Source organism: Schistocerca americana, chromosome 7 (genome assembly GCF_021461395.2).
Source record: "Schistocerca americana isolate TAMUIC-IGC-003095 chromosome 7, iqSchAmer2.1, whole genome shotgun sequence".
Taxonomy (NCBI): Eukaryota; Metazoa; Arthropoda; class Insecta; order Orthoptera; family Acrididae; genus Schistocerca; species Schistocerca americana.
Window position 1 is genome coordinate 232,748,946 of NC_060125.1, and position 26,831 is coordinate 232,775,776.

The 26,831-nt window shown below is 39.0% G+C and overlaps 2 protein-coding genes across 13 annotated transcripts in view; one reads left to right on the forward strand and one right to left on the reverse strand.

Moving 5' to 3' along the window:
- Positions 1–14,810, reverse strand: part of LOC124622093 (dual oxidase-like) — a 252,302-nt gene extending 237,492 nt beyond the window's left edge. The window contains exon 1 of the mRNA XM_047147673.1: positions 14,749–14,810. The gene's annotated coding sequence lies outside the window, so the exon portion shown is untranslated. The remainder of the gene's footprint in view (positions 1–14,748) is intronic.
- LOC124622094 (GPI mannosyltransferase 2-like) overlaps positions 1–26,831 on the forward strand; it is a 387,261-nt gene that overhangs the window by 241,487 nt on the left and 118,943 nt on the right. For 4 of the 12 annotated variants that reach the window (XM_047147677.1, XM_047147675.1, XM_047147678.1 and 1 more), the window contains one exon: positions 14,640–16,846. The exons of 1 other annotated variant lie outside the window; for it this stretch is intronic. In XM_047147677.1, coding sequence (XP_047003633.1) covers positions 14,979–16,505 — 1,527 coding nt within the window. In that variant the 5' untranslated portion in view covers positions 14,640–14,978 and the 3' untranslated portion in view covers positions 16,506–16,846. Of the gene's footprint in view, positions 1–14,347; positions 14,478–14,639; positions 16,944–17,002; positions 17,020–25,976; positions 26,236–26,831 lie in introns of those variants that run through there. 7 more of the 12 variants (XM_047147687.1, XM_047147686.1, XM_047147679.1 and 4 more) reach the window with 6 other exon arrangements.

Consider the following 26,831-nt stretch of genomic DNA (forward strand, 5'->3'; position numbering starts at 1 on the left):
CTTGCTTTCAGCCGTTCGCAGCACCATCACAGCAAGGCCACTTTGATTAGTGTTAAAAGGCCAGATCAGTCAATCATCCAGACTGTTGCCCCTGCAACTACTGAAAAGGCTGCTGCCCCTCTTCAGGAACCACACGTTTGTCTGGCCTCTCAACAGATACCCCTCCGTTGTGGTTGCACCTACGGTACGGCTATCTGTATCGCTGAGGCACACAAGCCTACCCACCAACGGCAAGGCCTATGGTTTCTATGGTTCTTACTGTATGTAAATATGTTTGGATTAAAGGAGAGGACTTGCCAAATATGAGAGGCATTGAGTTGTCAATAAGCACACACAAAAGAACGAAATTTTGCTAGCTAAAGAGTTATCCTTTGACAAACTAGAGTAAAATACACACACACACACACACACACACACACACACACACACACACACACACACACACACACACATCACACATATGCCCCTACATGACGCCAACTGGATTAACAGTGCCAATGCTGTATTCTGTACTTTGCCAAGTGGACTGGTTGTGGTGGGGGTGGTGTCGGGTGAGGGGGTAGAGGAAGAGGGAGGTAGGGGGCAGGGCAGGGACTGGGAATGTGTATCTAGCAGCTTGACGGGAGGCATCCAGTTTGATGTGGAACGGTTGGCAACGGTCCCTTCCCTACAGCCTAGGGCTTCATGGCAAACGAATCTGCTCCAGTCCGGAATCCCTGAACCATTACACCAACAACCTGAAAACAGCTTTCACATCCCGCAACCACCCTCCCGACCTGGTACAGAAGCAAATTACCAGAGCCACTTCCTCATCCCCTCAAACCCAGAACCTCCCACAGAAGAACCACAAAAGTGCCCCACTTGTGACAGGATACTTTCCGGGACTGGATCAGACTCTGAATGTGGCTCTCCAGCAGGGATACGACTTCCTCAAATCCTGCCCTGAAATGAGATCCATCCTTCATGAAATCCTCCCTACTCCACCAAGAGTGTCTTTCCGCCGTCCACCTAACCTTCGTAACCTCTTAGTTCATCCCTATGAAATCCCCAAACCACCTTCCCTACCCTCTGGCTCCTACTCTTGTAACCGCCTCCGGTGTAAAACCTGTCCCATGCACCCTCCCACAACCACCTACTCCAGTCCTGTAACCCGGAAGGTGTACACGATCAAAGGCAGAGCCACGTGTGAAAGCACCCACGTGATTTACCAACTGACCTGCCTACACTGTGAAGCTTTCTATGTGGGAATGACCAGCAACAAACTGTCCATTCACATGAATGGACACAGGCAGACAGCGTTAGTTGGTAATGAGGATCACCCTGTGGCTAAACATGCCTTGGTGCATGGCCAGCACATCTTGGCACAGTGTTACACTGTCTGGGTTATCTGGATACTTCGCACTAACACCAACCTGTCAGAACTCCTGAGATGGGAACTTGCCCTTCAGTATATCCTCTCTTCTCGTTATCCACCAGGCCTCAACCTCCGCTAATTTCAAGTTGCCGCCACTCATACCTCACCTGTCTTTCAACAACATCTTTGCCTCTGTACTTCCGCCTCGACTGACATCTCTGCCTAAACTCTTTGCCTTTCCAAATGTCTGCTTGTGTTTGTGTATGTGCGGATGGATGTGTGTGTGTGTGTGTGTGTGTGTGTGTGTGTGTGTGTGTGTGTGCGAATGTATGCCTGTCCTTTTTTCCCCCTAAGGTAAGTCTTTCCGCTCCCGGGATTGGAATGACTCATTACCCTCTCCCTTAAAACCTACATCCTTTCGTCTTTCCCTCTCCTTTCCTCTTTCCTGATGAAGCAACCGTTGGTTGTGAAAGCTTGAATTTTGTGTGTATGTTTGTGTTTGTTTGTGTGTCTACCAACCTGCCAGCTCTTTCGTTTGGTAAGTTACATCATCTTTGTTTTTAAAAATATGCAGAAATGTATATACAGGGAGTATATCGGGGTTTTAATGCTTTATAATATTTATTACATTAAACTTACAGTTATAAATGACATGTCAAATGAAAGAGCAAATCAAACAATTGTGTTTGGCACCAGCGCAATGTTTCCTCCGCAATTTGGTAGACAGTGGTAGCAGTGAAGATGGTGACTAGTGAACAGAAAGCATTTTGTGCTTTGCAGTTTGCAAAGACTGAATCTGTAGTTACTGTGCAACGTGCGTTCCGGCTGAAGTTCGGTTGTGATCATCCAAGTGATAACAACATTCATAGATGGTGTCATCAATTTGAAGATACCAGCTACCTTTGTAAAGGGAAGAGCATAGGACAACCAAGAGTTAGTGAAGAGACTGTTGAGTGAGTGAGAGAGTCGTTCACTTGTAGCCCAAAGAAATCAGCCCGGAAGTCATGAATTACAAGTTCCTGTGTCAACTGTTTGGAAAGTTTTAAGAAACACTTACAACTACGTCCTTAACGTTTACAATTATTAAAAGCTCTAAAGCCGACAGACCATGGATTATGTGCCAACTTCGCAAACGAAATGTTGTTTCATTACGATGAGGATTTTCTGGATCATGTTGTCTTCAGCAATGAATCAACCTTTCACCTTAGTTGACATGTTAACACTCACAATGTGCACATCTGGGGCTTAAGAATTAAGAAACCAGATTGAATCAGCTGTTGCTACAATCACTGAAGACACACTTATCAACGTTTGGGAAGAACTCGGCTATAAGCATGATGTGTGGCGTGTGACAAATGGTGCTCACATTGAACATTTATAAGATTCTTGGTACAACTGTTTGAGTTGCTCTTTCATTTGACATATCATTTATAACTCTTAAGTTTAATATAATAAATATTATAAAGCATTAAAACCCCAATATTCATTTATAAACACCCTGTGCTGTAAAGCATGGTGAAGTTTTGAGGAAGCCTTTAGGCAGCAGTGTGATGACTACAACGATAATGATGAGTACGATGATGATAATGATAGAAGAAAAGTTGCTACTATTTTAAAAAGAAGCCACTGTTCTTTCTCTCACACTACACAGGTGTCATTTCTATTTATTACCTCATAACAAGCATTTATGTAATTTGACTGATTTCAGAGAAAACTATCAGCTATCTATGTACTGGAAAAATGAAAAACCTGTATAGTATGTGTATTAAAGTTAAAGGGGTTTTACAGCACTGAGTGCCATGACACTGTAAAATTTTAGAAGTGGCTAATAAAGTACTGTTTTACTAAGATTTTTAATATTTGGGCAATTATGGTATCATGTTTTATGCCTATAGGAAACTTATATATAAAACTCAACTTTGAATCCCAGGCAGGGAAGCATAGTCTATATGACTATAATTTTCCTACTAGCAATGTTGTTGCAAATTTTACAGTTCATCTTAAATTCACACTTGTTATTAATTATGCATAACATTAGGGAGGAAATGCAGCAAATGAGTGAAAGCATTCCAGAAGCAATGAAGAGCCTACTGCAGGATGTTTGGTCATCAATGTTACTCATATTCTTACTCCATGTATCTGTAGAACAAATACCTTCTTAACCTTAGCTGTGTGCATCAGAGTATTATGCCAAAAACAGTATTGAGTCAAAATCTGCTGTCAATTTCATCTTCAGTTTAAAACAATTGGAGATATTAGTAGTTACAAAGCAACCAAAATTGAGTTAATTGTGGTACACTGAACCATGAGCTGATACCACCTTAGTTTCTTTGTCCATCTCAGTGCCAAAGAATTTCACAAATAGAGTTTTATTTAGTGTGTACCCCTTGATCTCTACATTCGATACCTGTAATGTAGGTTTTCTTTTGGTCAATCTGCATAAGCTGAATGTTTGTGAGATTAAAGTAGAGCTCTTTGCCGTGAACCAGTTGTGAGCCTGTTTCATTATTTTCCTGGCTGTGTCTGGCATGGATACGTTTAGGCCCTTTATCAGTATAGTTGTATCATCAGCCAACATCACAGTGTTTAAACAATCGCCTAACAGCTTTGCTGTATTATCCATGTAAGTCAAGAATGAAAATAAGTGAAGTAAAAAAATAACCCTGATTCTATTTGCTATTTAAATGTGTCCTCAGTGCACATTTAGTTTTATTTCTGGGGGGGGGGGGGGGAGGGGGGGGGATGATGATATTTTTTAATGTGCCCTGAGATTTTTGTGATTATTCAGATTTAATTGTAGACTCCTTATTTGTGAAGACTATGATGCTGGTTTTCTATGTGATAGTTGTGTTCAAGAACACCTTAAGTTACTGATTTATAGCTTTTGAGCTGTATGGTTCCCAACAGGTTTTGAAGCTCATATTGCAACGTCCACAGACAGCCTTTTCTTCAACCCAAATTCTTTCAGTGATTGTGATGTAAAATGAAGAGTAATTATATCTGATTATGATGGGTAGATGATGATTCCAGTTATTTAGGTTCAGATCGTAAAAGATATATACTGTCTACCCAAAATATAACCAATGATTTGACCAACATGTTTGGAAAGAAATTAATGGGTAGACCCCACAAAGAGATTTGTGAAGCAGACAGTGTCAATGAAAATTTTAACTTATCTTTAAGGATCTCCTGTCATTATTTTGACTTCCACTTACTGCTAAACTTAATTAGGATGAAATGAAACTAAAGAACAAACAAGGAATGGGTAGCACATGGAGTTTGTGTATTTTAAGGCTGTGGAAGATACCACTTTGTGGTTCATAGAACTGTTTGTAACCAAGAGTTAAAAGTTACAGTGGATAACACCCTTGAAGAATTAAAAAATCTACGCATAGTTAAATAACGAACAAATAAAAGCAGTGAGGCAGATGAGTTCACAGATAACAGCTTTATCAGAAAAGATCCCACACTGAAATCATTGTCCACCAATTCACTGATAACTTGCTCACTGTAACCGTGAACAGTATGTACATTGTTAAACTACCAACAGTGGTGTATTAGATTTGCTGTGACAGATACAGTTTGCACTACCAAAACACATTAATTAAGAGATCATTACATGAAAACAAATCACCAATTTTTCAGGAAAAGACAATTTTCAGTAGTGTAATAAAATCTTGTGCTAATTTGAAATGTCTGCACATGAACTGTTATTGTAATCTTTTTTTTTTGCAAACTTAAAAATGTAGTAATGTCACCCGTGGAGATGAGCATATCATCTCTATCTCCAGTCTTTAAAAAAAAAAGTTGTTGCTAACTCCTTTTTCATAGCATAAGTTCCTTTTAGTTTGTCTTTGATAAAGGATTCTCCATGGAGGTCACAATATACTGTGTCACAAATGAAGTCCTGATAGAGCTAAACAAAAACACTGTCTTGGGATATCATGTATCCTTGTTATGAGGATGCCAGAGAATATTTTACCACATCAATGTGCTCCAATATTAACCACAAGTAAAGAGAGAGTTCGCCAGATCATATCACTAATGGACTGAACGGTTTGTGTTCTCACACAGGAATATACACAATACACCTAATGGATGTATTGGGTTCTACTGAGAAATGTATCAACGGAGTAGGAGGAGTTGTCCACCAATAAATCCTTTAGTCTTCTCTTAAACTGAATTTCATTGGTTGTTAAGCTTTTTATGGCTGCTGGCAAGTTATTGTAAATGTGTTCCAGAATAATGACACCTTTTTGTACAAGAGTACGTGATTTTAAATCCTTTTCAAGATTATTCTTATTTCTAGTATTGATTCCATGAATCTACATCTACATCTACATCTACATTGATACTCCGCAAGCCACCCAACGGTGTGTGGCGGAGGGCACTTTACGTGCCACTGTCATTACCTCCCTTTCCTGTTCCAGTCGCGTATGGTTCGCGGGAAGAACGACTGTCTGAAAGCCTCCGTGCGCGCTCTAATCTCTCTAATTTTACATTCGTGATCTCCTCGGGAAGTATAAGTAGGGGGAAGCAATATATTCGATACCTCATCCAGAAACGCACCCTCTCGAAACCTGGCGAGCAAGCTACACCGCGATGCAGAGCGCCTCTCTTGCAGAGTCTGCCACTTGAGTTTGTTAAACATCTCCGTAACGCTATCACGGTTACCAAATAACCCGGTGACGAAACGCGCCGCTCTTCTTTGGATCTTCTCTATCTCCTCTGTCAACCCGACCTGGTACGGATCCCACACTGATGAGCAATACTCAAGTATAGGTCGAACGAGTGTTTTGTAAGCCACCTCCTTTGTTGATGGACTACATTTTCTAAGCACTCTCCCAATGAATCTCAACCTGGTACCCGCCTTACCAACAATTAATTTTATATGATCATTCCACTTCAAATCGTTCCGTACACATACTCCCAGATATTTTACAGAAGTAACTGCTACCGGTGTTTGTTCCGCTATCATATAATCATACAATAAAGGATCCTTCTTTCTATGTATTCACAATACATTACATGTGTCTATGTTAAGGGTCAGTTGCCACTCCCTGCACCAAGTGCCTATCCGCTGCAGATCTTCCTGTATTTCACTACAATTTTCTAATGCAGCAACTTCTCTGTATACTACAGCATCATCCGCGAAAAGCCGCATGGAACTTCCGACACTATCTACTAAGTCATTTATATATATTGTGAAAAGCAATGGTCCCATAACACTCCCCTGTGGCACGCCAGAGGTTACTTTAACGTCTGTAGACGTCTCTCCATTGATAACAACATGCTGTGTTCTGTTTGCTAAAAACTCTTCAATCCAGTCACACAGCTGGTCTGATATTCTGTAGGCTCTTACTTTGTTTATCAGGCGACAGTGCGGAACTGTATCGAACGCCTTCCGGAAGTCAAGAAAAATAGCATCTACCTGGGAGCCTGTATCTAATATTTTCTGGGTCTCATGAACAAATAAGGCGAGTTGGGTCTCACACGATCGCTGTTTCCGGAATCCATGTTGATTCCTACATAGTAGATTCTGGGTTTCCAGAAATGACATGATACGCGAGCAAAAAACATGTTCTAAAATTCTACAAGAGATCGACGTAAGAGATATAGTTCTATAGTTTTGCGCATCTGCTCGACGACCCTTCTTGAAGACTGGGACTATCTGTGCTCTTTTCCAATCATTTGGAACCCTCCGTTCCTCTAGAGACTTGCGGTACACGGCTGTTAAAAGGGGGGCAAGTTCTTTCGCGTACTCTGTGTAGAATCGAATTGGTATCGCGTCAGGTCCAGTGGACTTTCCTCTATTGAGTGATTCCAGTTGCTTTTCTATTCCTTGGACACTTATTTCGATGTCAGCCATTTTTTCGTTTGTGCGAGGATTTAGAGAAGGAACTGCAGTGCGGTCTTCCTCTGTGAAACAGCTTTGGAAAAAGGTGTTTAGTATTTCAGCTTTACGCGTGTCATCGTCTGTTTCAATGCCATCATCATCCCGTAGTGTCTGGATATGCTGTTTCGAGCCACTTACTGATTTAACGTAAGACCAGAACTTCCTAGGATTTTCTGTCAAGTCGGTACATAGAATTTTACTTTCGAATTCAATGAACGCTTCACGCATAGCCCTCCTTACGCTAACTTTCACATCTTTTAGCTTCTGTTTGTCTGAGAGGTTTTGGCTGCGTTTGCTCTTGGAATGAAGCTCTCTTTGCTTTCGCAGTAGTTTCCTAACTTTGTTGTTGTACCACGGTGGGTTTTTCCCGTCCCTCACAGTTTTACTCGGCACGTACCTGTCTAAAACGCATTTTTCGATTGCCTTGAACTTTTTCCATAAACACTCAACATTGTCAGTGTCGGAACAGAAATTTTCGTTTTGATCTGTTAGGTAGTCTGAAATCTGCCTTCTATTACTCTTGCTAAACAGATAAACCTTCCTCCCTTTTTTTATATTCCTATTAACTTCCATATTCAGGGATGCTGCAACGGCCTTATGATCACTGATTTCCTGTTCTGTACATACAGAGTCGAAAAGTTCGGGTCTGTTTGTTATCAGTAGGTCCAATATGTTATCTCCACGAGTCGGTTCTCTGTTTAATTGCTCGAGGTAATTTTCGGATAGTGCTCTCAGTATAATGTCACTCGATGCTCTGTCCCTACCACCCGTCCTAAACATCTGAGTGTCCCAGTCTATATCTGGTAAATTGAAATCTCCACCTAAGACTATAACATGCTGAGAAAATTTATGTGAAATGTATTCCAAATTTTCTCTCAGTTGTTCTGCCACTAATGCTGCTGAGTCGGGAGGTCGGTAAAAGGAGCCAATTATTAACCTAGTTCGGTTGTTTAGTGTAACCTCCACCCATAATAATTCACAGGAACTATCCACTTCTACTTCACTACAGGATAAACTACTACTAACAGCGATGAACACTCCACCACCGGTTGCATGCAATCTATCCTTTCTAAACACCGTCTGTACCTTTGTAAAAATTTCGGCAGAATTTATCTCTGGCTTAAGCCAGCTTTCTGTACCTATAACGATTTCAGCTTCGGTGCTTTCTATCAGCGCTTGAAGTTCCGGTACTTTACCAACGCAGCTTCGACAGTTGACAATTACAATACCGATTGCTGCTTGGTCCCCGCATGTCCTGACTTTGCCCCGCACCCGTTGAGGCTGTTGCCCTTTCTGTACTTGCCCAAGGCCATCTAACCTAAAAAACCACCCAGCCCACGCCACACAACCCCTGCTACCCGTGTAGCCGCTTGTTGCGCGTAGTGGACTCCTGACCTATCCAGCGGAACCCGAAACCCCACCACCCTATGGCGCAAGTCGAGGAATCTGCAGCCCACACGGTCGCAGAACCGTCTCAGCCTCTGATTCAGACCCTCCACTCGGCTCTGTACCAAAGGTCCGCAGTCAGTCCTGTCGACGATGCTGCAGATGGTGAGCTCTGCTGTCATCCCACTAGCGAGACTGGCAGTCTTCACCAAATCAGATAGCCGCCGGAAACCAGAGAGGATTTCCTCCGATCCATAGCGACACACATCATTGGTGCCGACATGAGCGACCACCTGCAGATGGGTGCACCCTGTACCCTTCATGGCATCCGGAAGGATCCTTTCCACATCTGGAATGACTCCCCCCGGTATGCACATGGAGTGCACATTGGTTTTCTTCCCCTCTCTTGCTGCCATTCCCCTAAGGGGCCCCATTACGCGCCTGACGTTGGAGCTCCCAACTACCAGTAAGCCCACCCTCTGCGACTGCCCGGATCTTGCAGACTGAGGGGCAACCTCTGGAACAGGACAAGCAGCCATGTCAGGCCGAAGATCAGTATCAGCCTGAGACAGAGCCTGAAACCGGTTCGTCAGACAAACTGGAGAGGCTTTCCGTTCAGCCCTCCGGAATGTCTTTCGCCCCCTGCCACACCTTGAAACGACCTCCCACTCTACCACAGGTGAGGGATCAGCCTCAATGCGGGCAGTATCCCGGGCAACCACAGTCGTAGTCCGATCAGGGGATGCGTGGGACGAGCTGGCCGTCCCCGACAAACCCCCATCCGGACCCCCACAGTGATGCCCATTGGCAACAGCCTCAAGCTGTGTGACCGAAGCCAACACTGCCTGAAGCTGGGAGCGAAGGGATGCCAACTCAGCCTGCATCCGAACACAGCAGTTGCAGTCCCTATCCATGCTAAAAACTGTTTTGCAAAGAACGTCTGAACTAATCTACAGAGAGCGCAAACAAATCGACAAAATTTAAACGGTTATTAAAATACAAGATTGCCTAGTAAATGCAGTAATGCTGCTACTTGCGCACTGCTGACACTGCTCGGCGGCGGAAGGAGACTAAGCGAAATTACACTATTCAGGTACTAAAACACGATGCTACACTCTCAAATACTATAATACGCCCGAAATTTATGAATTAAACAATGCAAGAACCAAAAACACGCAAAGAAATTAAGAATTAAACTATGTAACAAATGAGTGAGCTAGGAGTATACGACTTGCTGCTCAGCTGCTTATCCAACGGCGGCAGGGAGTACACTGACTGCGACCAACCGACACTGAGCTGTTGGTTTGAAAAAGTGATATATTTTTAAATGACAAATTTAATTAAGGAATAAATATATAGTGAAGTGGTAGTTGGTATCCCTAGTTCCCTAAACAGGCTTCTGCAGGATGTTCTTGAGTTCACACCGTATATAACTCTTATTACATGTTTTTGTACTCTGAAAACTTTAACCTGGCTTGATCAATTACCCCAAAAAATAATCCCATGTGAAATTATGGAATTAAAGTAAGTGTAGTATGTCAACTTTTTCATTTTTATATCCCCTATGTCTGACACAATTCACATTGCAAATAGATATTTGTTAAGACACTTCAGCAGTTCTGTGGTGTGCTTTTCCCAGTTGAAATTATTATCAAGCTATAATCCCAAGAATTTAACACTGTCCACTTCTTCTATCTGCTTGTCATCATATGTTAGGCATATACTTGTGGGACACCCCTTACAAGTTATGAACTGCATGTAGTGTGTTTTTTCAAAGTTTAGTGACAAGGAATAGGCTAGCAATCAGTGATTAATGTCCACAAATATTTTATTAACTGATCTTTCTAATACTACACTTGATTTGCTATTTATTGCAATGTTTGTATCATCAGCAAATAAAACAAACTTGGCATCTGGTAATGTTACTGATGAAAGGTCATTGATATACACAAGAAAAAGTAAGGGCCCTAAGGTGGAACCTTGTGGGGCCCTACATGTAATTAGTTCCCAGTTGGATGATGCCTGATAGCTTAATACGTGTCTCTTTCCTAATAATACCCTTTGTTTCCTACCAGAGATATAAGATTTGAACCATTTTGCAGCATTTCCTGCTACACTATAATATTCCACTTTACTTAAAAGGATATTGTGATTTACACAGTCAAATGCCTTTGACAGATCACAAAATACACCAGTTGCCTGCAATTTTTGTCTAATGAATGAAGTACATTTTCACTGTAAGTGTAGATAGCCTTCTCAATATCAGAACCGTTTAGAAATCCGAACAGCAACTTTGACAGTGTGTTAGTTGTGACAAGATGGTTATAAAGCCGATTGTACATTACCTTTTCTAAAATTTTTGAGAATTCTGGCAAAAGTGAAATTGGACAGAAAATTTATGCTATTTCTTTATCTCCCTTCTTAAACAGTGGCTTAACTTCAGCATATTTCAACCATTCGGGAAATATTCCACTGATAAATGACTGGTTGCACAGATGGCTTAATATGTTATTTAACTCAGAATCACATTCTTTAATTAACTTTGTTGATATTTCATCATACCCACTAGATGTATTTGATTTTAAAGATTTTATGATGGACATTACTCCTGCTGGGGTAGTGAGGGTCAAATTCATATTATGGAAGTTACTTGAAATGTCTGGTCTTAGGTATTGCATAGCAGCATATACAGAACCTGACAACCCCATCTTTTCAGTAACAGTTATAAAATGTTTGTTAAAAAGTTCTGCAACACTATACACATCTGTCACCAATGTATCATTTACTGTTAATGCTATTTGTCCCTCTTTATGTCTGGTTCTACTAGTCTCCTCCTCCACTATATCCCATATTGTCTTTATTTTGCTATCTGATATACCTGTCTTTTCCTTGTAATATATTTGCTTTGATGTCCGTATTACAGTCTTTAATATTTTGCAGTATTTCTTTTAATGTGCTATAGCATCAACATCAGATCTGTTTCGGATTGACAGATCCAGTTTTCCTTTTTGTTTTACAAGATTCCTCTAGTTCTTGAGTAATCCGTGGCTTCTTTGTAGACTTTGCTCTAACTCTGGTTAGTTTTTGGGGAAAACAGTATTCAAATAAGGTAAGCACTTTAATACAAAAGTTTTATATTTTTCATTCATGCCATGAGCAGTGTAAACATCAGTCCAGTGAATGTCTCTGAGGAGTGCCCAAAAATAATCAATTTTTGGCTTATTGATTACCCTCTTGAGTTCAGATTTAACAGATTTCATATCCTGTTCAGTATTAAGATTTAACAGAAGGAACTGCATGTCATGGCCTGAGAGGCCGTTGATTATTGGTTTTGTAATATAATTTTGTTCATTGGACTTTTCTATAAAGATTTTATCAATGGCTGGCTGTGAACAATTGGCTACCATAGTGGGGAACTTTACAATGGGAATTAAGTTGAATGATATTGTTACTAACTCAAATAAGTTCTTATTGGGAGAGTCTTTCAGGAAATCTACATTGAAATCACCAGCAAACGCCGTTTCTTTATTTTTGGTTGGTAAACAGGCCAGTACAGCTTCAAGGTGGTTTATGAACTGATTAAAGTTGCCTGCAGGTGCTCGATATACACTAAGTATTATGAAGAATTATGAAATTCTACTTCTGTTCCACATGCTTCCATATGCTGTTCAAGGCAAAATTTATGAATGTCTATGTTCTTAAATTTATGACAGTTTCTTATGAATGTGGCAACTCCTCATTTCTCCATTTCTGCTCCTAAAATGAGATGCTAACCTAAATCCTATAACACTTAAAAGTTCTATACCAGTGGTCACATGATGTTCAGAGAGGCAGATTATGTCATGACTCTTAATTCATCTATGCTGTTAATTAAGTCATTAATTTTATTTCTCAGGCCTCGAATATTTTAATGCAATAAAGACAGCTGACATTACACATTGACTGCATTAAAATTGGGTAGAGATGAAATTTCTACAGATTGTTGAAAATTCTTAACCAACAGCTGTTTATACTGATGTAATAAACTAGAATTATGTTTTTTGTTTTCTTTCTCAAACTGAAGGTTTGTCTCAGTCCTAACCTCTCTTAAAACTTGGTTTCTTTCTGCCCTCCCCACCCTAAAAAGGGTGTTTTCTGAACCCTATAACCACTGGTATTTTATCACTCATGACAGTGCCTCCCCCCTTTTAACTTTCCTGCTATTTTCCCAGCCAGTTTACCCCTCCCTTTCTTGCTGAGGTAAAGGCCATGCCTAGTAGAATCCCACCTATTGAGAGAATCAACAGGAACCACACCAATGTGTGACCGTGCCCCCGACATAAGCAGCCGTTCCAACTCCAAATTAACACTCTCAACAGAAGAGTTCAAATGAGGTCAGTCATGGCTCCCAAGAACAGATACAAACTCAACACTAGTATGCTTCTATGCTGATGCAATCTTTGCCAGGTCACACTCTATACTGTACCCAGGATCTTTGTCAATACTATTACCTGGCCCTCCCACTATAACCACGGTGTCTTCCTTAGTGAAATCTTTGCAAAGTGATCCTAAATCGTCTGTCACCTGCTCCAGACCAGCATTAGGTTTTAAAAAATGGTGACCTGGTATTCTGATCCTAGTTCATCCTGCAAAAGTTGGCCAACACCCCTTCCATGGGAACTACCTAACAACAACACTTTCTTCCTCTTGACTGATTTCCCTACATTCTTACTTTTCAATTTGCTGCTGAAAGTTCGTTGTGCCCTGTCTACACCTGCAACTGCTTGAGGCTGACCAGCTTCTATCCGAAGCAACAGGTCAAATCTATTTTCCACGTCCACCACAAAGCTGTCAGACAAAGTTCTAGGCCTGTTGCCTGTTGCCACTTCCCACCTCTCTTTACTCTTCTCCCTCCTTAACCTGTCAAGATCTTCCCTGGCCCTGTCTAACTCAGCCTGAAGGGTGGCAATTTTCCCCTTCTGTTCTAGTATCTGCCTATCTCTACTACATATCCTACAAAACCACTGACGAGTCTCATTTACTTCCCCTATTCCCACACCACTGCAGCCACCCACATGGAAAAAACTACAGCACCCATCACACCAAAGCCCCGACCTAACAATTCAACGGCAAGTCAAGCACTTTTCACTCATGATAAATGTAATATGATTCCACAAATTTGGCCTATACGCAACTTTATGTAAACAGAAACAACAGTGCAAAGTTCCTGAAACAACAAATTAAATGTTATGCTACTTTCCAGATATGTGAGTTAAATAATGAAGAGGTACCCTACAGTTAAATTCCTGGAGAGAGCAAAGAACAATTAAATGAAATTGTCTAGATTTGCTGTGGCAAAATGTAAACAGAAAATACGACTCTAGCCCGACTGTACCAACCCAGTGAGAATCAGCAATAAATTAGCACAGCGCTCTCTGCTGATAAAAAATTTTAAAATAAAGTTGTACAACTAGCACCAGACAAGCCATTAAATCACATTTTTTTGCACCAGTGATGATGCCCATTTCATTGCAAACTGGTAAATATTGAAGATCTCTCTCTCTCTCTCTCTCTCTGTCTCTCTCTCTCTCTCTCTCTCTCTCTCTCTCTCTCTCTCTCTCTCTCTCTCTCTCTTTTTCTCTCATGCGCGCGCGCGCACACACACACACACACACACACACACACACACACACACACACACACACACACACACACACACATTGAGATGGAGGGGGATATATTGACCCAGTGAAAAAACAGCAGCAAAAGAAGTGTAATATAAAAACTGTAACTAAATTGTCTTATAATCCTATTGTTGTGATCAATACTAGTAACAATAGGTATTAGTAGCTATTTTAATAGGTAGTTACAGTTTATCAATATTCATTTTGCTAATATGTTATTGATTGCCCCATATTTGTTTTGTGATAATTTAAACAAAATGCTCATATCAACATAAATGTAGTGATATACACAAGTTAGTTCTAAATTCATTGTTTTCTACAGTGGCTCATTCTGTTACAGGTAAACAACAGAAAACCCCACAACACCTCCATCTAAATGACAAGATACAGTTTTGGACATAGCCAAGAGGATTCATTAGCTCTTATGATGATCTGAAGTGATTCCTTACCTCAACATGAGAAGACTGTTAGTGCACTCCCAAGCACATACATCGCAGTGAATAAACAGAGCAGCTGCCAGGAAATGGAAGACCCATTTCCTTCCTGATGCTTGCTTAACTACAGCAACAGATTAGGACAGTGATAGATGGAGGGCTTGTGAGACAGTGTCTAGTATTCAGTGAAAGCCATAGTAGTATGTTAAAATAACGTGCACATGGAAGATTCACAATGAATAAAAATGACTGTGAAGGCATTCAGTTTGAAGCCAAAAGTGACCACTTTTGCAATTTTATCAAGACTGTTTGTACTTACCTTGTCATGTCTGTCTAATAATTTAATACCTGATCACAATTCCGATGCATTTATTAGTCCATCAAATCCTTATGAAAAGAATGCCACAGTCTGTGATAGTATTGTCAATTTCCTCTTTGGTGGTATTAACCGCTGGGATGCCCAGTATTTTTTGCACATTTCTCGGTATGGGTATACATTTGAAAATTGCCTTGCTTTCTTTCCCACGTACCCAATCCTTACACATCTGACATCGAGGATCTTGTATATTCCTCTCTCAATCATTCTTAATGAAACATCTGTAACCACTTTTTGTGCAGTTGCCATTAATTTTTACTTTTTTGTAAAGGCTGCAGAAGTATTATATGATTTGACTGAAAAACTGTTCAAGAATTGTCAACTGGCTTATGTTGCTTCTATAATGTTTTGTGTAAATCCTGCCAGCATCTTCTTTAGTGCACCATACTCTGAAACACTATTTTCCTTCTTTTCGTTTTATGGGATGTACTTATCTGTTTCAGATCATGGTATTCTTTGCAGTGTGCCTTTAGGTCTTTCTGCATCGGTGAGATCCAATGGGATATTAAATACTTGGTTTCCATTATTCAAAATTGCCAATAATGTATTCCAAAGATTGTCAAATAAACTCAAATCTGATAAAAGAATTGTGAAGAGGACAGATGTAATAGATGCAGATGGTTCCTTCTTGAATCTGTTCTTGAAGGCTGTGTTAGTGACTGTTATTTCATTGGCACCATTTTTTGCATTTCAAGCATATTGCTATTCCAAATATTGCAAAGCTGATACTTATGACATCGCTGCCTTCTTAGCCATATTTGCACATGAGAAAGATTTTGTCTTGCCTGGCTCAAGATATCTTCCGTGGTGTGACGACAAACTCATTCTTCCTTACATGTATGTGCAGCAACATTACTGGAATGTTGGTTTCTTGAGATACTACGAATTTAAGCAGATCCCTAATTTTATTCTTGCTGCTCCAGTTATATTCCTAATATTCACAATGACATTTTGTTTTGTGAGCTTACACATGAACTTTAATATACGATTTTTGAACTTAAAGGTAGAGTCTAGTTCAGGTATGCCACTGAACATTCTCCCTTTTATTGCTCATGCTGCTGGACTGACAATATTTTGCTTACTAAACATTCATGTACAGGTGACAACTAGAATGGTAGCTTCATCAAGCCCAGTACTGTACTGGTTTTCTGCATATGTTCTAACTGGTAAACTCCACATCTCAAATGAAGCCTGCAAGAAACAAGATAAAAAAGATGTATCAAAGAAAAAAACAAAATCAGTTGAGTTTGAAACAAAATTTGAAGACTGGTGGAACATTTTGTTTGTGACTTTTGACATACCACAAAAAATGTTTTCAAAGTTTATCAAAATTTATTTCATATCTTATTTAATCATTGGAACCATACTTTTCAGTAACTTTTATCCATGGACTTAAAAGGTTCTTACAAATAGAAAGAAGATTGACTTCTTTTCTTTCTTCCTTAATCAAATGAACAAATGAGAACATGTATTTCATTGTATCATTACATTAAAATTCATGTCAATTACTGGTGAGAAACAGTATTTACTTTTAATTTATGGACATGTAAAGCACTCTTGTTCTCAAGACAGTGGTGACCAAGGACAATGAATATGGTATCCAGTCAAAGAAATGCTTAAGAGCCTTGTGATAATCATAGACTTGAAAACTATTATTCTTATATCTGATAGTGATTTGTTACAGAATACTTGTATCTTTGCAGGAATAGGCATTAGAATAAAGAACATACAACAGGATGTGTGGTTTTAATTTTTGTGGTGGAGTATTTCCTCTTTAATCATCTATCAGCCACAGAATTTCCTGTATTGCAGCACAGAATGTTGAAACCTATAGGTAAATCTGTGTTATAGTAACTTCTTGATATTTTGTATTTCACTTGCAAGTAAATTGTGTTGCACTTTTACATGAGGTATGCTGCTGTTATTGCAATACATCCATAATAAAAATTTAATACTGGTAATTAACATTGTTTTAGACTACATGATAAAAGAAGAATGTTTATATAGCATTCATACCATATAGAACAAAAGATGTAGTGAACACTGTCATTTTTTTGTCTGTCAGATCACATCTAAACTTATTTATTTATTTATTACATTATCCGTTCACAGATAATAAATATTGTATGGCTGTTGTCCTAATGCACATTTTATGTAAAATCATTTAAGGGAATAGAACAAACAGATACATACATAAAATAACACAAACAAATAACACAAAGATGATAAAATACATATTAATAAAATTTATTTACTTACACACTTCTGTTATTAAAAATTGCTATCAGTTATTCATAGACCTCTACTTTTATCCTCCTCAACCAGATAATCGTTTAACAGAACAGTGATTCAACAAAGAATTTTTTTTTGCCAAATGACAGCTGCTCTTCAGATGTGTAAATGTTATGTTAATTTTAAGGGACAAAAGACAGTAATTTAGGTATTGGCTTTATATAATCTTAATCAATAAAATGTAATTCGTCAACATAGTCACTTACCGAGTAAAAGTTTTTAAAATTCTGCTTTAAATTTATTTCCCTCTTGCAACTTTCTGATGTAGACTAGCAGTCTGTTGTAAAGTTTAAGATCGATGTGGTTTATGTGTCTTTGTGTGTTGATCCTTTTTTTTTTTTTTTTTTCTTCTTCTTGTATGGGGTGCTGAACTATATCAGGTATTGTAACTATGAAAGTTAGAATTTGTCAGAAACTCTTCAAGGCGTGACCTGATGTATAAAGCACATTTGAATGTCTATGGTGAAGGTATTGTTAGTATTTTAAGTTTTATATATATGGATTTGCAGTGTGATTGGAGAGGACTGTGTGTTGTTATTTCACAGTTCTTGTTTGTATTTTCATTTCACAATTCAGTGTTTGTAGAGTTCCACAACAATTTATAATGTCAGATGTGATCCGGGAACTTGTCTTTGAATTGCTTGGAAAGCACATAATGAAATATCCCTTAAAGATGGAGGAGAATGAATTACATGCATCACTGGTATTTGTTTGGGACAGCATTTCACCCAAGACTTGTTGCTTGGGATATTTCCTTAGCTCACACAATTTTCTGTAGAAAAACTTCTTTAACATTCAAGTTAAGCTTCTGATTTTTTTATTCCGTTCAAATGTGTTTCATCATTTTATATCAACATATTACATTTTTTTCTGTTTTTACATTAATTTCTTTTCCCCAGAAATCTTATTTTTCAAACAAAACAAAATTTGGTGTGAACACAGTTAATGAAACTTACCCCTTTTCCATTTATCTGTTCTTAATAACATCAGCTGGTATTGCATGTGACCTACGTAAGGGATTTGACTATGTGAATCACAATATTCTCTCAAATAATCTGAGGTTTCATGGAATTGGTGTTATAGCCAACCAACGGATAATGTCATATCTAACCAAAACAGTGCTAAAAGTTGTAGTTAATAATTTACCCAATGTAAGTAGGAGAGATTCTTCTGATTTGGGGGGGGGGGGGGGGGGAGGAGGGGGGAATCACTTACAGAACTCCACAAGGTTCGATATTAGATCCACTGTTGTTTCTCATACACATAAACTACTTTCCATCTAATAGACAACAGGCAGAATTACTTCTTTTTGTGGATGACAGTAGAATTGTAATCAGTCCAAATGCACACACCATAATAGAAGAAAGTGTAAATAATGTTCTTACAAGTATTATTGAGTTGCTTGCTGTGTATGGTCTCAGTTTCAAAAAGAAGCAACATATTCACATCAGCACATCAAGAGGTACTACATCTCTGATAAATGTAACATATGTGATGAAATGATAAGTTGATGAAAACTTTAAAAAATTTAGGTGTCTGTATCAGTGAGAATTTAAACTGTGAAAAACACATTTTGGGACTTCTAAAACAACTTAATTCAGCCACATTTGCGCTTCATATAATTGAAAATCTTCGATATGACAGTGTTTCTTGCAAAACATTAAAAACTTTTTACTGTCTAGATAGGCTGACCTGAATTCGTGAATAGTCAAAGGCCCATGGTATATTTCCCCTCACACTTCAATATGCGGTAGTGTCATCCATATATATAAATGGAGATGAGGAAATCACCTCTAATTACACAGTCACTTCACTCCTTTGACACTGATGAGTAATGGATACAATGTAGCAGCTGTGTACAACTTGGTATTGGGGCCAATTGGCTTCATTGATTTAGATGTAAAAGCACAGTTAAATAATTTACATCACCACAACATTAAAATGTCATCATTAAAACAGGCTGTTAGGTTCAGAACATAAAAAAATGTATACAGAAATGTGGGCATGAAGTTGTGAGAAAACGTACAGGAAAAACCCTGGCATGAAGTTTACAATACATTCTTCCCTTGAATGTATTCCTTCAGCACTTTGAGACCTTTGACAGAAAAATGTACAGTGGATGGATAACACATGAAATATAGCAGCTTGTGGCAGAAACAGAGACTCCTACTGAACTCAGAAGGCTGCTCAGTGTTTCAATGGTGGAGTGCCAGACTGTGGATCCAAAGGTCTTGGGCTCTATCCCTGGTTAATCCTAGGATTATTATCTGTCACTAATCACTTCTTTCACCTCTGGAAATGTTTGCTAATGTAAGAAATGCTGATTTGCATCATGTCTGAATAAGTCAGTTCAAAGGTCAAAGGAAACCAGTAAAGCAAAGCAGTGGCAAACTATCTCCAACAGGACCATGCCTAGTAAATCACTGTGGTGTTCAAACCAACCTGTGGGTGGATGATGGCTTTACCATTTTATTTTATTCATAATGCAGGCTCTCTTCAAGAAATGAAAATTTATTAACACTAGTACTGTAAAGTGTTGAATTCTGTAAGCAAAATAGCAAAACACATGTACATGTACAAAAGTAAAGTGTTCAAAAAACAAAGCAAAAATAACCAGGAACACTATTAAACGAGGAGCAAATAAAATAGAAAAGCTAATTCAGTTGCATTGTCTAATGCCATGTGACAAAAAAGAAGACATGCTAAAATCATCGGTTGCAAATCTGAATGATTACTTCTTCAGCGGTAGTAATAATTGCAGTTGTTGACAAACAGCCAAATTCAGAAGTAGCAAAGGACAATTCATGTGAGAGAACTAATAAATTCTGATACACAAATGCTCTCCAGTACTTATCTTCAAGAAGTGAAATCTGCAGCACTGCAAATAGACACACACAAAAATAAAAGTAAGACACTCTAGCTTATGGAACTACTTGTTCCTTCCGTGGAGAAGAGAATGGATAAAAAAAAAAGGCCAGACCACTTGGACCACTAGATGAGAGGGACCCATCGGTAAGGAGGGTCAACAAAGATTAGAAGCATTTGATTTAATCTTGTGCACACTGCTTACCTAAGGAATGCTATTACTTTCATCTTTTAAGCACCTAACAAAATTACAGTGGTTAAAAAGCGGTAGGTGGCTAAAAACAGTAGTTATTCTGCCCATTGTGGCATTTACAATGTAGTATTAAAATATTTTGCTAACATGATAAGACAGTCATCAAGCTAACTTTGTAATGACTTAAGATACAAGTTTGTTACAGACTTCAGATTCAGTAGCGACGACAGTCCCTAAAAATAGAGTTAATGTGATCAGCTGTAATTCCCGAGAAAGTAACAAAAATGAAATACTCAGCAATGTTGTTAACTGCATTCCAGAATTTTACATAGTGGAAGCAATATAAGGCTTGGAAAATGCAGCTGTCACCAACTAAACAAGAAAAAGCTATGGTACCACATTCACATATTTAGTGATCACACTGACATTGTTATGTGTTTGAACCATAAAATTTTTCCCAATAAATTAAGAGCATTTCTCTTATTTTGATACGTATCCTTCATGGCAGACATCAAAAGCAGTTCGACAAATTGCAGTGCGGGACTGAAACTAAATTTATGCTGGTGGAACACGAATTATTAAATACCACAACATTCACTGATGGAGCCATCCCTGTTATTGACATACTTAAATTATGTACCAAAGACTTTAACACTATAATCTTTGCTGATAACACAAGCTTACTAACCAAAGACACAAACTCAGCTAAACCAAATGCTGTGCATATGACGAACAACTCAGTGGTCGGGCCATCCGCAGTGGTGGTAATACATTTTACAGCAAGAACTCACTTAAAAGCAGCTGTATCTTGAACCAATTTTATTTAAGCAGTACCAGTTTCATGACTTATAGCCACATCATCAGGTGCATAACTAAACATCAAGAAATAAGCATTGCCTGCGATTGAACTGCTACATGTCAAAGTAATGGTAGAGCCAAAAGCACCTAATTTTGCGAATTGATGAAAACAAAAGTGTACTTACAAAAATTAAAACAAGGTAAACGACATTGCAGAGATTTCTTAGGGGAAAAAAGGAGAAGAAGCTGCAAGGTGGTAGTTGAAAAGTTTGTTGGAAATGCTTAGCAAACAATTTAAATCTACATTTCAGGAAATGTCTGTTGTTTAGCTCTATAACCACAAACACTGTTTATCGGTTGTTCATACAGTGTCCATAATTAATTTTTAACTGTTACTTCTCTTAGTTATATGTCCAACTCTGTCTATATGGCTGAAGTTTCACATCAATGATGGTAAATATATTACATAAAAAATGAGGGAGTGCTTCATAATTTTTAGTAGGCTATTTTGACTGTCCATATTGGTATCTGAACAGCTATCCAGCTTCTGTGAGAAATAGAGCATTATGAGCAAATATTTAAATTTCATGACAAAATGAATTATAGAGCAAAGAGGTAGTGAAGCAAAGTAGGAATTGTAAGTAAAGGGGAGACAAAGAAGCAAAAAAAGAGGTACAAAGGTTCAGTAGAGTAATGGTGGGCAGTGGAACTGAAAGAAAAGTTCCAGAACAGCAAACACAGGAGCTGATAGTGCTTCCTTGTAGTAGACCTAGATGGAGGCTACTTAGAGATGTGGTAGAAAATGTATGAATACATCTGGGGTATAGGAGGAAAAATATGTTCCAGATTAAGTCTTCATCTGTTGCATTTTCAGTAGAAGAAAAACAAGAAGGTCAAAATAGCATGGCTTATAGTCTAATGTTGTGTTGTTGTTGTTGTTGTTGTTGTTGTTGTTGTCTTCAGTCCTGAGACTGGTTTGATGCAGCTCTCCATGCTACTCTATCCTGTGCAAGCTTCTTCATCTCCCAGTACCTACTGCAACCTACATCCTTCTGAATCTGCTTAGTGTATTCATCTCTTGGTCTCCCCCTACGATTTTTACCCTCCACGCTGCCCTCCAATACTAAATTTGTGATCCCTTGATGCCTCAGAACATTTCCTACCAACTGATCCCTTCTTCTGGTCAAGTTGTGCCACAAACTCCTCTTTTCCCCAATCCTATTCAGTACCTCCTCATTAGTTATGTGATCTACCCATCTAACCTTCAGCATTCTTCTGTAGCACCACATTTCGAAAGCTTCTATTCTCTTCTTGTCCAAACTATTGACCGTCCATGTTTCACTTCCATACATGGCTACACTCCATACAAATACTTTCAGAAATGACTTCCTGACACTTAAATCTATACTCGATGTTAACAAATTTCTCTTCTTCAGAAACGCTTTCCTTGCCATTGCCAGTCTACATTTTATATCCTCTCTACTTCGACCATCATCAGTTATTTTGCTCCCCAAATAGCAAAACTCCTTTACTACTTCAAGTGTCTCATTTCCTAATCTAATACCCTCAACATCACCCGACTTAATTCGACTACATTCCATTATCTTTGTTTTGCTTTTGTTGATGTTCATCTTATATCCTCCCTTCAAGACACCATCCATTCCGTTCAACTGCTCTTCCAAGTCCTTTGCTGTCTCTGACAGAATTACAATGTCATCGGCGAACCTCAAAGTTTTTATTTCTTCTCCATGGATTTTAATACCTACTCCGAATTTTTCTTTTGTTTCCTTTACTGCTTGCTCAATATACAGATTGAATAACATCAGGGAGAGGCTACAACCCTGTCTCACTCCCTTCCCAACCACTGCTTCCCTTTCATGTCCCTCGACTCTTATAACTGCAATCTGGTTTCTGTACAAATTGTAAATAGCCTTTCGCTCCCTGTATGTTACCCCTGCCACCTTTAGAATTTGAAAGAGAGTATTCCAGTCAACATTGTCAAAAGCTTTCTCTAAGTCTACAAATGCTAGAAACGTAGGTTTGCCTTTCCTTAATCTTTCTTCTAAGATAAGTCATAAGGTCAGTATTGCCTCACGTGTTCAGTATTTTTACGGAATCCAAACAGATCTTCGCCGAGGTCGGCTTCTACTAGTTTTTCCATTCGTCTGTAAAGAATTCGTGTTAGTATTTTGCAGCTGTGGCTTATTAAACTGATTGTTCGGTAATTCTCACATCTGTCAACACCTGCTTTCTTTGGGAGTGGAATTATTATATTCTTCTTGAAGTCTGAGGGTATTTCGCCTGTTTCATACATCTTGCTCACCAGATGTTAGAGTTTTGTCAGTACTGGCTCTCCCAAGGCCGTCAGTAGTTCCAATGGAATGTTATCTACTCCGGGGGCCTTGTTTCGACTCAGGTCTTTCAGTGCTCTGTCAAACTCTTCAAGCAGTATCGTATCTCCCATTTCATCTTCATCTACATCCTCTTCCATTTCCATAATATTGTCCTCAAGTACATCGCCCTTGTATAGACCCTCTATATACTCCTTCCACCTTTCTGCTTTCCCTTATTTGCTTAGAACTGGGTTGCCATCTGAGCTCTTGATGTTCATACAAGTGGTTCTCTTATCTCCAAAGGTATCTTTAATTCTCCTGTAGGCAGTATCTATCTTACCCCTAGTGAGATAAGCCTCTACATCCTTACATTTGTCCTCTAGCCATCCCTGCTTAGCCATTTTGCACTTCCTGTCGATCTCATTTTTGAGACGTTTGTATTCCTTTTTGCCTGCTTCATTTACTGCATTTTTATATTTCCTCTTTTCATCAATTAAATTCAATATTTCTTCTGTTACCCAAGGATTCCTACTAGCCCTCGTCTTTTTACCTACTTGATCCTCTGCTGCCTTCACTACTTCATCCTTCAGAGCTACCCATTCTTCTTCTACTGTATTTCTTTCCCCCATTCCTGTCAATTGTTCCCTTATGCTCTCCCTGAAACTCTGTACAACCTCTGGTTCTTTCAGTTTATCCAGGTCCCATCTCCTTAAATTCCCACCTTTTTGCAGTTTCTTCAGTTTTAATCTACAGGTCATAACCAATAGATTGTGGTCAGAGTCCACATCTGCCCCTGGAAATGTCTTACAATTTAAAACCTGGTTCCTAAATCTCTGTCTTACCATTATATAATCTATCTGATACCTTTTAGTATCTCCAGGGTTCTTCCATGTATACAACCTTCTATCATGATTCTTAAACCAAATGTTAGCTATGATTAAGTTGTGCTCTGTGCAAAATTCTACCAGGCGGCTTCCTCTTTCATTTCTTAGTCCCAATCCATATTCACCTACTACGTTTCCTTCTCTCCCTTTCCCTACACTCGAATTCCAGTCACCCATGACTATTAAATTTTCGTCTCCCTTCACTATCTGAATAATTTCTTTTATTTCATCATACATTTCTTCAATTTCTTCGTCATCTGCAGAGCTAGTTGGCATATAAACTTGTACTACTGTAGTAGGTGTGGGCTTCGTATCTATCTTGGCCACAATAATGCGTTCACTAAGCTGTTTGTAGTAGCTTACCCGCGTTCCTATTTTCCTATTCATTATTAAACCTACTCCTGCATTACCCCTATTTGACTTTGTGTTTATAACCCTGTAGTCACCTGACCAGAAGTCTTGTTCCTCCTGCCACCGAACTTCACTAATTCCCACTATATCTAACTTTAACCTATCCATTTCCCTTTTCAAGTTTTCTAACCTACCTGCCCGATTAAGGGACCTGACATTCCACGCTCCGATCCGTAGAACGCCAGTTTTCTTTCTCCTGATAACGACATCCTCTTGAGTAGTCCCCGCCCGGAGATTCGAATGGGGGACTATTTTACCTCCGGAATATTTTACCCAAGAGGACGCCATCATCAATTAATCATACAGTAAAGCTGCATGCCCTCGGGAAAAATTACGGCCGTAGTTTCCCCTTGCTTTCAGCCGTTTGCAGTACCAGCACAGCAAGGCCGTTTTGGTTATTGTTACAAGGCCAGATCAGTCAATCATCCAGACTGTTGCCCTTGCAACTACTGAAAAGGCTGCTGCCCCTCTTCAGGAACCACACGTTTGTCTGGCCTCTCAACAGATACCCCTCCGTTGTGGTTGTACCTACGGTACGGCTATCTGTATCGCTGAGGCACGCAAGCCTCCCCACCAACGGCAAGGTCCATGGTTCATGGGGGGGCTAATGTTGTGTATCGTATGATAAATATGTGCTGCAAGGCAGTGATACAAATGTAACAATAGAATCTGTTCTTTGTTGTGTGTGTGTATGGTGGGGGATGATGGGCTAAAATAAGTCTGTTACTTGTTAGTAGCCATGGTTCAATTTAGACTATGAATAGTTAAATGTGTAGCTATCGAGCAGAGGAGAGGGGAACCTATGCTATGTGTACTTCTCAAGGAGATTGGGTTAGATAGTATAATCTCTCATATTTTGGAAACAATTTACTTCTGCCAATAAATCCATTTTTAATCAATAACTATATTAGTGTTTCATTTCACTGGAGCTGTATACAGTTGCTCATGCATCTCCTGTGTATAATACTTGGTGCTGATTCAGACCTAGCTTGTGAAACTGATTTCTGGCTTCAACTTAGACTTCCTTTCATATTTATCAAACTTGTTATCACTTCTCACCGGATGTTGGTGTCTGATCGAGCTTCTGTCTGGAACTGCAGATAGTGAAGGAGGAAGTCTGCTAAGGATTGGTGTTATTCCGTGTGTGAACTCTTTACATTGCCTCAATGTGCAGTATTCTACTGAAGTAGACCATAACCAAGTAGACTGAATTATAGCCAGAGATTTTTCACTTTTGTATGCCACAAATGTAAGCTCCATAAATCATTTTTAGGAAATTACTGATGCTGTGTCTTGATACAAGATGCCAGTGTTTTTCTGTGAATGATACAGAACAATATATTGTGAACAGTGAGTATACAACAATAAGTAAGCACATGCTGAATGATATTATATACTCTTTTTGGAGTATAGGCTATTCCTCAAAGCAAAAACGTATCTTAGTAACACATGAGATCATCACTAAAACAACTGTTAGATAGTGTAGTACACCAAATCTGATTACAAAAGCTTGTTCTCTCTGTTAGTATATTTGTTGACAAACTCCATTTTCCCCGAAGGTTCCCCTACATTCTAGGACCTGCTATGTAATATAATGTTCAAGTGAGTGAATGCATGAGGCTATCATTTTAGGGGAGAGTATTGGAAACAAATGATGGCAGCTGTCAAAATGTAAATACTGCTATTTATTTATATGTTTTGTATGTATAAAGAAAATATTAACAAAACCAATTTTGAATATAGAATGTGAAGTACAACCAGATAAATTTATATTTGTGGAAAGAAACTGAAATGCACTTGGATCTGAAGCTGCGGAATATACAATCCAATCAGTCAAGAGCAAAGATTCATGACCTCAAGATTTGAGGAAGCCTCTTCCACGTCACACGGAACAGTCAGATTGATAGACAAGCTGTCATTATTCCCACAGATGTATTAGTGACTGA